Genomic DNA, 15,300 nt, shown 5'->3' on the forward strand with positions numbered 1-15,300 from the left:
AGATGGTGCACACAGAATGTTAAACCGTGAAAGAATGTAGAAAATATTCACTCAGGAATTACACTTTTAAGAGTAAAACTGAACAAATCAGGGCATTCACTTAAGATCAGAGGAGGCCTAATATCCAGCCCCGGTGTGAGTTTCCTCTTACCTGACCCTGGGCCGCGTCATCACTGGCTTCCTGCTCCGAGGAGAAGCTCTCGTACTCCTCTTCAGAGTAATTATCTGGAAACAATGAGAAACACACAGCCGCTCAGCAAAGGGATCCAGGTGTTTGGAAACCAGCATGTCCCTTTGTTCTGAGAAGGGTCAGAGTGGAGTTATTGTCCAATAACAGGACTTTAAGTGCTATCATGCAGTCTTGCTGTTAGTGCGGTCTTGAAAAAATGCTGAGCTTCCTCAAAAATCAGCCAGCAGATACATTTTCAGAGGGCAGTATATTGATTTTGGCTGAGAGTTGTGGTAAAAAAAAGTCTAAAGGATTTATTTTCTTTAGTGAGTTTGTTAAGCTGGACTGTAGAGATGTCTCATTTATAAAGGAGTTTATATTTCATATTTGTTTAGTGCATCAGTGTATGTGAGTGAGTGTACAGCTTTGACCACCAAAAGCAGATCTGAAACAGATGTAGAGCCCAATTCAACTTTTAACTTGGAAATGACTTTATGGGAAACATTTTTTATTCAACATGACACCACGATACGGCATCACTATAGAAATGCCTCCATGCCCACTTTATTAAAAGCCAAGTTCACTGATTTGGACCCAAAGGAAATTTTCCAGTAGAGCACTGGTTTGGCATCACAGGAATCACACTTATGTGGCTGTGAGAGTCTGGCCCTAAGTGTCTGCAAGATGAAACCCTCCTCTCTGCGCTGCAGCCCTGCCCGGCCGCGTTCCCTTACCTGTGGACTTGGCTTTCTGCTCCCCCTGGATGGCCCCATCCTCGTGATCGATGGGCTGGCTGGACAGGGAGAAGATCCAGATCTCAGCCACCTTGGTGGCCGTGTCCTTCATGTTGTTGCAGAGTGAGAGGACCTGGCCCCCCTCAGTGGGGTGCTGTAGCACCTGGGGAGATGGGAGGGGAGGGGACAGGGGTCACTGCAGCCCCTCTGCTGTGCATCACCTGAGCAAAGTGACAAGAACCACAATGACCCACACCTGGGTGTGCCACAGGAACAAAGATATGAGCAATTGGCACTTGGGAATGAGGAAATGTCAGGTATTTACTTCAATTGATTGTTTTTTGTATTGTTTTTCTTGTGGTGTGTTGGACTGTATTTTCTATGTGTTGAATTGTTGAATAAATTGTTTCTAAATGTTTATTTGACATGCATAGGCTTGGCAATGATTAGCGGTCAGCTGCAGTGCTTACACAGAGCAAGGTCTTTTCCATATACACATCCATGTTACATTAAAGTACCGGTTGGAAATAAGCTGATCATGCAAACGCAGCAATGCAAAAGTAGGCAAAAAGTAAGGTGGGGCAACAGTTTGATTGAAGGGGAGGTTCACTGCATGGCTTTTTATTTTTATCTGACCATTTTATTTGCAAGACTGTATGTTGGTGTGTGTTCGTTTTCACATGAAAATGTGTGAGCGAGAAATCTGCTTTCCACAACATTTCAATTAACATTTCAGTATCTTGCTGTACTAATATAACAAACTAGGAGTTATTACTTTATATGAATTATCATGTTATGCACTAATGTATGAGGAGGATATTACTGCAAGCCCTCTGACAATAACCACCATTACAATTTTCAATGGATGCTTGAAAACTTTTTAATGCTAAACTCAGATAAAACACAAGTGATGATTCTGGGATCTCAGAAGCAACAAAGTCATATGTATGATTTACTCCTTGGGGGCTTCTCTTATGAACTTGCAGACAAAATGAGAAATTTGCTGCGGGGGAAGGTGGTCTCCTGACCTCTCCCCCCTTAATAGCTGGCAGCTCCCTGGTGGGGCTCCAGCCACACTGACCCCTGCGGCCAAGCAGAGCTGACGGTGACCCCTGGCGCAGCAGTTCTGGCGACCCCAGGCGAAGCAGAGCCGGCAGCCCCAGGCAAAGCGGAGCAGCAGGCAACCCCAGGCGATGTGGAGCAGCAGGCAATCCCAGGCGATGTGGAGCAGCAGGCAATCCCAGGCGATGTGGAGCAGCAGGCAACCCCAGGCGATGTGGAGCAGCAGGCAATCCCAGGCGATGTGGAGCAGCAGGCAACCCCAGGCGATGTGGAGCAGCAGGCAACCCCAGGCGATGTGGAGCAGCAGGCAACCCCAGGCGATGTGGAGCAGCAGGCAACCCCAGGCGATGTGGAGCAGCAGGCAACCCCAGGCGATGTGGAGCAGCAGGCAACCCCAGGCGATGTGGAGCAGCAGGCAATCCCAGGCGATGCCAGGCAAAGTGAGACAGGCATCCTTGGGCGAAGTGAGGCAGGCATCCTCGAGCGATGATTTTTTCAGGGAGTCAGGACACGCTGGGGTGCGGATTTTAGCCCTCTTCTTGGCCAGTGCAGCCGGGCGGTTCTTCCCCGTTCTTCCTTCAGCAGCCTATGCAAGGGCTGCTGAGGACCGCCAGCATCCAGTCCTGGTCCTTCTTGGTGAAAGGAAAGGCAGCTCCTGCTCCTCTCCCCCTGACGGTGATGAAGTCAGAGACAGCTCCAGCTTCTCTCCCTGTGATGGTGGGGGAAGTGATACCAGCAGGCATTCATCCTCTGCTGGTGGAAAGGGACCCAGCAGACATTCACCCTCTGCTGGAGGAAAGGGACCCAGCAGGCATTCGCCCTCTGCTGGTGGTGATGGCGGAGGCAGCTCCTGCTGCTCTGCTCCTGGCGGTGGTGATGGTGGAGGCAGCTCCTGCTGCTGTGCTCCTGGCGGTGGAGGCGTGCAGTCTCCTGGTGACGGAGGTGGGCGTGTAGTCTCCTGGCGACAGAGATGGGAGCTGCGTGTAGTCTCCTGGCGACAGAGGTGGGAGCGGCATGTAGTCTACCCTTGTTACAGGCGACTGGTGTGGCTCTCCCTCACTTGCAGGGGACTGGTGCAGCTCTCCCTCATTTGTAAGGGACTGGTGCGGCTGTCCCTCTCCCTCTGGAGGCGAAACCAGCAGGCATTCTTCCTCTGCTGGTGGAGATGGGGACAGCAGGCATTCTTCCTCTGCTGGTGGAGATGGGGACAGCAGGCATTCTTCATCTGCTGGTGGAGATGGGGACAGCAGGCATTCTTCATCTGCTGGTGGAGATGGGGACAGCAGGCATTTTCATCTGCTGGTGGAGATGGGGACAGCAGGCATTCTTCATCTGCTGGTGGAGATGGGGACAGCAGGCATTCTCCTTCTGCTGGTGGAGGTGGGAAGCCACCCCCAGATGATCCATCAATCGGACTCCAGACCGGCCCATGACTTCTCTCTGTAGACCCTGCTACCTGAGCTGCAGTTCCCTTTATCATTGCCTCCAGGTAGCAGAGGACCAACTCCTCACCTTCCTCCAGGGAGTTTGGGGTGTGTTCCCTCTCATAGGCCTCCCATCGCTCCCTGTCCATCAGCCACAGGACCCGGATGGCTATGGGCATGGACTGTTCCTCCAGTCCCGCATTCTCTTGGATCCACTCCTACAGCCTGACAGTGTCTTCTGCCATTTTTTAATTTTTTTTTTTTAAATAAAAACTGCAGTTCCTGCTCTGGTCTGAGTCTAGGAGGCGCTGGTAATCCCACGATGACACCAGATGTCACAAAGACGGCTGTAGTGGGTGACATCAGACCAGAAACAGGAACCAACACAAAATAAACAGAGAGAGGTGGAGTTTGGTGAAGGTGAGCACTTTGTTACGCACAGCATTTCATAGGAAAACAGACAGAAAATAAAAAGGTTGTACCAAAACACTGACACCAAAATGGGATACGGCACTTGCGGCAAAAATAACTAGACAAACAAAACGAGTAGACACTAACAAAACATGGTGGACGAACGCTACACAAAACAAGTACGGTGCTGGTCCTTCCAGCACTCGTAGCAATTGATCTTGTCATTTCCATTTCTCCTCTCTCTCTCCTGTTCTCCACTCCCAAACAGACAACCTCGAGTGAGTGAAAACATGCCGCTTTTATGCTGCTGTACTGAGACTCGATTGCTAATCAATCATTCAATTGGAGTCTCGGTACAACTGCACATGAATTAATAAAGTGCAATTCCCCATGCTCACATATTAATTTTAACTGCATGTGAAGTGTTGTGCAATCCTCGTGCCTAAATACAAATATACAATTTAAATAACTTGTGTTTATAAACCCGTTTTTATCCTGTGTACCAATGACTAAACACCAACATTAACACACCACACACAACATACAACACAGAAATACACAGGGGCGGGGCAACATTGCCACAGCGCTATTCTCTGGTACTCATAGCCACGTTATATCTTGACTGCAACTTATACAAAATACTGCAGCTAGAATTGTAACCAGGACTAAGAGATGAGATCACGTTACTCCTGTGCTAGCATCTCGGTGTTGCTTTTAACTTTGCCTTGCCTTGCACCATTGTATTAAATGATCTTTTATGCCATATATTCCTAGATGCCACTCAGATCACAGAATGCCATGTTGCTTACTATCCCACAAATGAACACAAAAAACACAGGTGGTATCGCATTCAGTCATAGGGCCCCAAAACTGTGGAATGACCTGCCTAGCTCTTAAGGGAAACACCAAGTGTTAAAACAAGATTAAAAACACACTTTATAATATAGTGTTTTTATGCTAAAATGACGTTCCTTTTATTCTCTGCATTGTTTTACTGTTCTGTGTGTTTCTTTTGTTTTTCTTGCTTTCCTTGCATTTTTTTTTATTAATATTTGTCAATGATTTTATTCATGTGAAGTGCTTTCGGGAAGTTTTTATTGTGAAAGGCTATATTAAAAAAAAAAAGATTACCATTATTACATTATTACCCCTCCTGGGTGTGCCCTGGTAAAAAAGATTGTGAAACAAAGGAAGGGCATTACTGCAGTACAGTCAAACACATTGGGAATGGAGCTTGTTAAGACTGAAATGCATGCAACTCTGATACCTCTATTATCTTCAGTTAATGTATGTACTGAATTAATAAAACACTATTATTATTTATTTGTTTATTTAGCAGATGACTTTATCCAAGGCCACTTACAGAGACTAAGGTGTGTGAACTATGCATCAGCTGCAGAGTCACTTACAACAACGCCTCACCCGAAAGACGGAGCACAAGGAGGTTCAGTGACTTGCTCAGGGTCACACAGTGCGCCAGTGGCTGAGCTGGGATTTGAACCCCAGAGACCTCCTGGTTACAAGCCATTTTCTTTAACCACTGGACCCCACAGCCTCTACATAACAACAGGAAGAAGCAGCAGAAGCCAGCAGAGCCGTGTTCAACTGGTTAGGTTCCGCTAGTCTGATCTTCATGTGTTTCACGGTAGCCAGGAGCCCTGTGTCTGCTTGAGGATATACTGTACAGCACAGTCTACACAATTCACTGTCAACATAAGAACATAAGAACATAAGAAAGTTTACAAACGAGAGGAGGCCATTCGGCCCATCTTGATCGTTTCGTTGTTAGTAGCTTATTGATCCCAAAATCTCATCAAGCAGCTTCTTGAAGGATCCCAGGGTGTCAGCTTCAACAACATTACTGGGGAGTTGATTCCAGACCTTCACAATTCTCTGTGTAAAAAAGTGTCTCCAATTTTCTGTTCTGAATGCCCCTTTGTCTAAACTCCATTTGTGACCCCTGGTCCTTGTTTCTTTTTTCAGGTCGAAAAAGTCCCTTGGGTCGACACTGTCAATACCTTTTAGAATTTTGAATGCTTGAATTAGGTCGCCACGTAGTCTTCTTTGTTCAAGACTGAACAGATTCAATTCTTTTAGCCTGTCTGCATATGACATGCCTTTTAAGCCCGGAATAATTCTGGTCGCTCTTCTTTGCACTCTTTCTAGAGCAGCAATATCTTTTTTATAGCGAGGTGACCAGAACTGAACACAATATTCAAGATGAGGTCTTACTAGTGCATTGTACAGTTTTAACATTACTTCCCTTGATTTAAATTCAACACTTTTCACAATGTATCCGAGCATCTTGTTAGCCTTTTTTATAGCTTCCCCACATTGTCTAGATGAAGACATTTCTGAGTCAACAAAAACTCCTAGGTCTTTTTCATAGATTCCTTCTCCAATTTCAATATCTCCCATATGATATTTATAATGTACATTTTTATTTCCTGCGTGCAGTACCTTACACTTTTCTCTATTAAATGTCATTTGCCATGTGTCTGCCCAGTTCTGAATCTTGTCTAGATCATTTTGAATGACCTTTGCTGCTGCAACAGTGTTTGCCACTCCTCCTATTTTTGTGTCGTCTGCAAATTTAACAAGTTTGCTTACTATACCAGAATCTAAATCATTAATGTAGATTAGGAATAGCAGAGGACCTAATACTGATCCCTGTGGTACACCGCTGGTTACCACACTCCATTCTGAGGTTTTTCCTCTAATCAGTACTTTCTGTTTTCTACATGTTAACCACTCCCTAATCCATGTACATGTGTTTCCTTGAATCCCAACTGCGTTCAGTTTGAGAATTAATCTTTTGTGCGGGACTTTGTCAAAAGCTTTCTGGAAATCTAAATAAACCATGTCATATGCTTTGCAATTATCCATTATCGATGTTGCATCCTCAAAAAAATCAAGCAAGTTAGTTAGGCACGATCTCCCTTTCCTAAAACCATGTTGACTGTCTCCCAGTACCCTGTTACCATATAGGTAATTTTCCATTTTGGATCTTATTATAGTTTCCAATAGAAGTCAGGCTTACTGGTCTGTAGTTACCTGGTTCAGTTTTGTTTCCCTTTTTGTGGATCGGTATTACGTTTGCAATTTTCAGTCTGTCGGTTACCCCTGTGTCAAGAGACTGCTGCATGATCTTGGTTATTCGGCCCATCTTGCTCGTTTGGTTGTTAGTAGTTATTTATCCCAGAATCTCATCAAGCAGCTTCTTGAAGGATCCCAGGGTGTCAGCTTCAACAACATTACTGGGGAGTTGGTTCCAGACCCTCACAATTCTCTGTGTAAAAAAGTGTCTCCTATTTTCTGTCGGCCCCTTTTTCTAAACCCCATTTGTGACCCCTGGTCCTTGTTTCTTTTTTCAGGCTGAAAAAGTCCCTTGCGTCCACACTGTCAAACAGTATTCCATGGGGAAAACCCTATTTATTAATAAGCTACTAACAACCAAACGAGCAAGATGGGCCGAATGGCCTCCTCTCGTTTGTAAACTTTCTTATGTTCTTATGATCTTGGTTAGCGGTTTGTAAATTACTTCTTTCATTTCTTTGAGTACTACTGGGAGGATCTCATCCGGCCCAGGGGATTTGTTTATTTTAAGAGCTCCTAGTCCCTTTAACACTTCTGCCTCAGTTATGCTAAAGTTATTTAAAACTGGATAGGAACTGGATGACATGTGGGGCATGTTGTCAGTATCTTCCTTTGTAAAAACTTGTGAAAAGTAATCATTTAACATATTTGCTATTTTTTTTTCTTCCTCTACGATTTTGCCATTTGTATCTCTTAAACATTTAATCTCCTCTTTGAATGTTCTCTTGCTGTTGTAATATTGGAAAAACATTTTGGAATTGGTTTTAGCTCCCTTAGCAATGTTCATTTCTATTTCTCTCTTGGCCTTTCTAACTTCCTTTTTGACTTGCGTTTGCAGTTCTGTGTACTCTTTCTGCGTACTTTCTTTTTGGTCCTTTTTTAATGCTCTGTAAAGTGCCTTTTTTCGCTGAATATTTTTTTTAATTGATCTATTAAACCATTTTGGCAATTTAGTTTTACATTTAGATTTGTCTACTTTAGGGATATAATTGTTTTGCGCCTCTAGTACTACATTTTTGAAGAACAACCATCCTTCTTCTGTGGGTGTTTTCTCTATTTTACTCCAATCTACTTCTGTTAGTCTCTGTTTCATACCTTCATAGTTTGCTTTTCTAAAATTGTAAACCTTAGCTTTAGTCATTACTTTTGGGGATTTAAAAAACACTTCAAATGAGACCATGTTGTGGTCTGAGTTTGCCAGTGGTTCTCTGACCTCTGTTTTAGTTATTCTATCTTCGTTATTTGAAAAGACTAAATCAAGGCATGCCTCCCCTCTAGTGGGTGCCTTCACAAATTGTGTTAGGAAGCAGTCATTTGTCATTTCCACCATTTCTATTTCATCCTTCGCACTACCCACCGGGTTTTCCCATTTTATTTGGGGGAAGTTGAAATCCCCCATTATTATGGCTTCTCCTTTGCTACACACATTTCTAATGTCATTGTATAACAGATTATTGTGCTCACCGTCTGAATCTGGCGGTCTATAGCATGCTCCTATTATTATGCCTTTTGAATTTTTGTCTGTTATTCTGACCCATATTGATTCGGTTTTATTTTCTTTGACCAGGTTTAACACCTGGACAAAGGTTTAACATGAACTAACCCTCAGTTGCCCGGATCTGTGTATTAATCATGAACTCTGCAAACATTGTTTCTCGTTTTCTACTGAAGCATTAAAATCAGGAATGGCTTCAAATAAAGACTACAGCAGAGATCTGTGTAATCAACACAGTGTAGGTTCTGGAGCCCAGCCAGTTACTAGGCATGTGGGGTTATATATGTAATATATTAACTCAAATAAACAAAACCCACAGCACTGTACAGAAGAGCACATTGAAGATATTAAGAAAGACATAGAAGTGTAGAATTATTTTAGAATCACTAAATATATACTGTACATTACATGGGCAAGGACACATTTTCCCACGACCAATATATGAAATATTCATTTGAACTGTTCTAAACATATGCATGTTTCCTCAAGTCGAGATACCATTTTGGGAAGAGATCATCCAGGGTTTGGAAGCATACTGTATTTAAAACAATCAGTAATGTTCTGGGCCTTCTTATTTTTCAATTCTAGAGCAAGAGAAGGGTTCTTGCTGCTCTGTTGTTGTGCATGCATTTTAGAAAAAAAACAATTCTGGTGCCAAATACACTATCCTGCTGACAAGACGTGCTGCACTCCATGCTTGCATGAGAAACTAATAGGGCACATGCGACTCAACCGTTATACAATGAAAGAATATTTCAACAGGAGACACCAAGGTTTGTCCCTGCACCAAGAAACACTAGAGGATCGTTTATACTGGAGAGAAGCGTTCTGTTTAAGGATAAGTGTCCCTGAAGTGGAGCACTAAGACCTTAATCTCTTCTCTCTCTATCTCTCTATCTCTCTTTCTCTCTCTCTCTCTCTCTCTCTGTTTCCTATGAGTGTGGCTGTGTCTGTGCAGCCCTGTGTAATGTGAGCTGACAGGGAGAGAGTGGCAGGCAGTCCTGGGAGATGGGGGCAGGAGACGACCTTCATTCTGAAGTGTAGCTGCTGACAGTCAGAGCAGCTTGGGGATGGGGGCGGCTGTGTCACTGGTAGCACAGGAGCAAAGGCAGACAGGGCAGGGAGCATGCGCACTGTGAAGGGTTCGAGTCCTTGAAGGTGCCTCGGTAAATGGTGGACTTGTACAGTGTAGCATTACAATACTATTCCTCTGAGTAGCAGACCATTTATTTTTAAAAGATGATTCTTGTTTTAGATACACAGATATAGTGAGCTTGACTAGATCAGTGCTTAATGATGGGCTGCAGTGTGGAAGGTAGTTGGTTTGAGTAGCTCAGTGCTTAGTGCTGGGCTACAGTGTGGAAGGTAGTGGGTTTGAGTAGCTCAGTGGTTAGTGCTGTGCTGCAGTGTGGAAGGTAGTGGGTTTGAGTAGCTCAGTGCTTAGTGCTGGATGCAGTGTGGAAGGTAGTAGGTTTGATTCGCAGATAGTACTTCATGATAAAAAAATTAATTTTGCAGCTAAAAAAAAAAAAAAAAAAAAATCAACCATTCCCTTGCCCCAAGAAATTACTCATTAAATCTCCAGCATACAGAGAAGAAAAAATAAATTGTCATCCATCTAGAGATGAAATAGTTGATTCAAAGCAGGACATTAGAAAGTAGCAGAGGTTCTGAGTGGTTCTGTTCATAGCACTCAGTACAATGGCAGTCGTGGTGTCTTTGCCACGCACACAATCAGTGACAGCATTGTGAAAGTGTAAAATACACAAACAATAAGTCATTGTGCTGGACAGACAGCTAATGTTTTCCAACTGAAGGTCAAGGTTTAAATTGAATGTTGCAGAAGTCCATCTGCCAGCGCTTGTGAAATCCTAATAAAATAGCGACCCTTCAGAAAGACTGCTTGCTGTTCATATTGTGCAGAGCATAACAATAACAGCTGCAGTACGGCTTTCAAGATGAACAGATATCCAAAGCATCTTAACTTTTGCCAGCATTGGGAAACACAGATACAACACTGTCGGACACTCAAGGATAAGCAACTCATACAGCAATGATGGGTTATTCGCTATCCTCATTGTGTAGTGCTCTATGAATACTCACAGTGTCCCCTCATTGTGCAGTGCTCTATGAACACTCACTGTGTCTCCTCATTCTGAGGTGCTCTATGAACACTCAGTGTCTCCTCATTGTGCAGTGCTCTATGAACACTCACTGTGTCTCCTCATTCTGAGGTGCTCTATGAACACTCAGTGTCTCCTCATTGTGCAGTGCTCTATGAACACTCACTGTGTCTCCTCATTCTGAGGTGCTCTATGAACACTCAGTGTCTCCTCATTGTGCAATGTTCTATGAATACTCACAGTGTCCCCTCATTGTGCAGTGCTCTATGAATACTCAGTGTCCCCTCATTGTGCAGTGCTCTATGAACACTCACAGTGTCCCTTCATTCTGAGATGCTCTATGAACACTCAGTGTCTCCTCATTGTGCAGTGCTCTATGAACACTCATGTATACCCAACAGTGCCCTGCAGTAAACCTGATTGGTTGATTTACATATTACTATCTTTTATTGTTTAAATTTTTTATGGGTGAATAAACATTCATACCTGTAAAGAATTAACATGTTTCAAGTTCTCATGAGGCAGCCATAAGAAACCAACGTGTTTTACAGCCATCACACTAGTAAAAAAGCAATGAAGCTTTTTAATTTAAATTAAACAGTCGTTGGGCTTCATAAATTATGTTGTCTATCAGGAAATGGCCTTGCTATTTGCAAGTTAATAAACTTGGCAAGGTCTATAACTGGGGATATTAATATGGGAGGGTCAGTAAATAAATCAACCAAGGGATTCGGACAGAGTTGAGGGAGGGCTGTTTAAATCTCTAGAGTGGTCCTCATTGTGTCAGAGGAGCTCACAGTACCTCAGCCATGTTGATGGAGCCCACAGCCAGCGTCTTGTACCCCAGGATGGTCCTGTTCTTGTATCTCTTCCTCCTCTGCAGCATGATCTGAAGCTTATTGCCTTCCCTCTTCAGGAAGTGAGGGTACTGTAGTGCAATCACACACAACACAGTACGGGTTAGCATGGGAAAACTAGGCTTGTAGCAACCTTGTCGTTCAATATTCCAGTACTACAACCTTGTCGTTCAATATTCCAGTACTACAATGTTAAATAGAAGTCTCATAAGAACATAAGAACATAAGAAAGTTTACAAACGAGAGGAGGCCATTCGGCCCATCTTGCTCGTTTGGTTGTTAGTAGCTTATTGATCCCAAAATCTCATCAAGCAGCTTCTTGAAGGATCCCAGGGTGTCAGCTTCAACAACATTATTGGGGAGTTGATTCCAGACCCTCACAATTCTCTGTGTAAAAAAGTGTCTCCTATTTTCTGTTCTGAATGCCCCTTTTTCTAAACTCCATTTGTGACCCCTGGTCCTTGTTTCTTTTTTCAGGCTGAAAAAGTCCCTTGCGTCGACACTGTCAATACCTTTTAGAATTTTGAATGCTTGAATTAGGTCGCCACGTAGTCTTCTTTGTTCAAGACTGAACAGATTCAATTCTTTTAGCCTGTCTGCATATGACATGCCTTTTAAGCCCGGAATAATTCTGGTCGCTCTTCTTTGCACTCTTTCTAGAGCAGCAATATCTTTTTTATAGCGAGGTGACCAGAACTGCACACAATATTCAAGATGAGGTCTTACAAGTGCATTGTACAGTTTTAACATTACTTCCCTTGATTTAAATTCAACACTTTTCACAATGTATCCGAGTATCTTGTTAGCCTTTTTTATAGCTTCCCCACATTGCCTAGATGAAGACATTTCTGAGTCAACAAAAACTCCTAGGTCTTTTTCATAGATTCCTTCTCCAATTTCAATATCTCCCATATGATATTTATAATGTACATTTTTATTTCCTGCGTGCAGTACCTTACACTTTTCTCTATTAAATGTCATTTGCCATGTATCTGCCCAGTTCTGAATCTTGTCTAGATCATTTTGAATGACCTTTGCTGCTGCAACAGTGTTTGCCACTCCTCCTACTTTTGTGTCGTCTGCAAATTTAACAAGTTTGCTTACTATACCAGAATCTAAATCATTAATGTAGATTAGGAATAGCAGAGGACCTAATACTGATCCCTGTGGTACACCGCTGGTTACCACACTCCATTCTGAGGTTTTTCCTCTAATCAGTACTTTCTGTTTTCTACATGTTAACCACTCCCTAATCCATGTACATGTGTTTCCTTGAATCCCAACTGCGTTCAGTTTGAGAATTAATCTTTTGTGCGGGACTTTGTCAAAAGCTTTCTGGAAATCTAAATAAACCATGTCATATGCTTTGCAATTATCCATTATCGATGTTGCATCCTCAAAAAAATCAAGCAAGTTAGTTAGACACGATCTCCCTTTCCTAAAACCATGTTGACTGTCTCCCAGTACCCTGTTACCATATAGGTAATTTTCCATTTTGGCTCTTATTATAGTTTCCATAAGTTTGCATATAATAGAAGTCAGGCTTATTGGTCTGTAGTTACCTGGTTCAGTTTTGTTTCCCTTTTTGTGGATCGGTATTACGTTTGCAATTTTCCAGTCTGTCGGTACCACCCCTGTGTCAAGAGACTGCTGCATGATCTTGGTTAGCGGTTTGTAAATTACTTCTTTCATTTCTTTGAGTACTACTGGGAGGATCTCATCCGGCCCAGGGGATTTGTTTATTTTAAGAGCTCCTAGTCCCTTTAACACTTCTGCCTCAGTTATGCTAAAGTTATTTAAAACTGGATAGGAACTGGATGACATGTGGGGCATGTTGTCAGTATCTTCCTTTGTAAAAACTTGTGAAAAGTAATCATTTAACATATTTGCTATTTTTTTTTCTTCCTCTACGATTTTGCCATTTGTATCTCTTAAACATTTAATCTCCTCTTTGAATGTTCTCTTGCTGTTGTAATATTGGAAAAACATTTTGGAATTGGTTTTAGCTCCCTTAGCAATGTTCATTTCTATTTCTCTCTTGGCCTTTCTAACTTCCTTTTTGACTTGCATTTGCAGATCTGTGTACTCTTTCTGTGTACTTTCTTTTTGGTCCTTTTTTAATGCTCTGTAAAGTGCCTTTTTTCGCTGAATATTTTTTTTAATTGATCTATTAAACCATTTTGGCAATTTAGTTTTACATTTAGATTTGTCTACTTTAGGGATATAATTGTTTTGCGCCTCTAGTACTACGTTTTTGAAGAACAACCATCCTTCTTCTGTGGGTGTTTTCTCTATTTTACTCCAATCTACTTCTGTTAGTCTCTGTTTCATGCCTTCATAGTTTGCTTTTCTAAAATTGTAAACCTTAGCTTTAGTCTTTACTTTTGAGGATTTAAAAAACACTTCAAATGAGACCATGTTGTGGTCTGAGTTTGCCAGTGGTTCTCTGACCTCTGTTTTAGTTATTCTATCTTCGTTATTTGAAAAGACTAAATCAAGGTATGCCTCCCCTCTAGTGGGTGCCTTCACAAATTGTGTTTAAATAGAAGTCTCCATTGGAACCTGGCAGCAGCAACTACACTTTCACTGAGAGTGTAGATCTGGCATTCAGAATATCAATGGCAAAGCATTTGAAATGTTTAAACCACAAACAAGGTCTATAAAAACAGATTAAGTATTTTATAACAGGTTTAACATGTTCAATGGCTACCTCTAATCAAGTTAAGAGTGTACTTTCTCTTGCACTCCTTGTATGACAGACACAGCGAGGAGAAATACACTCATCTTGATTAGAGGCAGCCATCAAACACTTCCATTATATTCCAAATGTCTGATGTTTCTATTCTACAGTGAATTGTAGCCTCTCACTTGCAAGTAAAAACAAAACCCTGTAAATCGCTCTTTTAAAATTTTCAGAAAGGCAATATTAGCTTCTAGTAATGAACTGTAATGAAAAAGACACTTAGTTTCTTCCAAGTTAATTCAAAATGTGCAAATATTTCACATTCAATACAGACAAAAGTGCTCATAAGCCATACCCATAAACATCTTCAACTTTAAGAGTAAGTAACTTTTTATTTTTTACTGATGTGTTTCCAAGTGGCTCTCATTGAAATTACTCAAATGCTGAGTTTTATTTATTATTAATTAGTCATTTAGCAGACGTTTTCATCCAAAACGACTTACAGAGACGAGGGGTGAACTATGCATCAACAACTACTACAGAGTCACTTACAATATGAACTCGGTTTTACGTCTCATCCAAAGGATGGAACACAAGGAGGTTAGTGTCTTGCTCAGGGTCACACAGAGTAAGTCAGTTGCTGAGACAGGATTTGAACAGGGAACCTCCTGGTATCAAGCCCTTTAGCCACTGGACCACCAAGCCCCAAATTCAAGAGCTGCTCCTCAGTTCCAGTTGCTTGTCACAGACACTTGTAACATAGGCAGCCATGGTGTGTCTATAAAAGAAAGAGCCGGCACCGTCTTGTCATCTGCCACTTTGGCGCCATCTTGTCATCTGTCGTTTTGTTTTCTAGCAGGACACTGCTTGTGCACTAGTGCTAACTATTACAAAGACACTTCAGCTGCTGTAGCAAACAAATGTCTATGGAAAGCAACTGTAACTGAACAGTAGCTTCTAAACTCATAGTTAAAGCGCCTTAACAAAGACTAAAGGCACTTTGAAATATTTCACACCTACAGCAACACGTCAGAGAGAAGGAACCAGAATGACTGCAAACAACATAAAAATGGAAGGGGCAGGTAAAGGTGTGCTTGTTTCTGCACTGGTTTGTGAGAATATGAAAATGTTGTGGTACCATTCTGTCAACGGCTGCCTCTTTCCACTATAGCTGCCCCAGTGCTACCGTTGCTTGTCAGCACAGAACCCATTGCTTATCCACCAGTGCTGCATTGCCATTGAAATT

The 15,300-nt window shown here is 42.3% G+C and overlaps 1 protein-coding gene across 1 annotated transcript in view; it reads right to left on the bottom strand.

Annotated features, from left to right (window-relative positions):
• The window catches only part of LOC121330157 (phosphofurin acidic cluster sorting protein 2-like), a 125,148-nt gene that overhangs the window by 44,801 nt on the left and 65,047 nt on the right, over positions 1-15,300 (bottom strand). Inside the window, exons 4-6 of the mRNA XM_041276465.1 lie at positions 11,317-11,442; positions 904-1,066; positions 152-225 (exon numbers count right to left, since the gene is read on the bottom strand). Coding sequence (XP_041132399.1) covers positions 152-225; positions 904-1,066; positions 11,317-11,442 — 363 coding nt within the window. The remainder of the gene's footprint in view (positions 1-151; positions 226-903; positions 1,067-11,316; positions 11,443-15,300) is intronic.

The sequence above is a fragment of the Polyodon spathula genome, chromosome 17 (genome assembly GCF_017654505.1).
Source record: "Polyodon spathula isolate WHYD16114869_AA chromosome 17, ASM1765450v1, whole genome shotgun sequence".
NCBI classification, from domain to species: Eukaryota; Metazoa; Chordata; class Actinopteri; order Acipenseriformes; family Polyodontidae; genus Polyodon; species Polyodon spathula.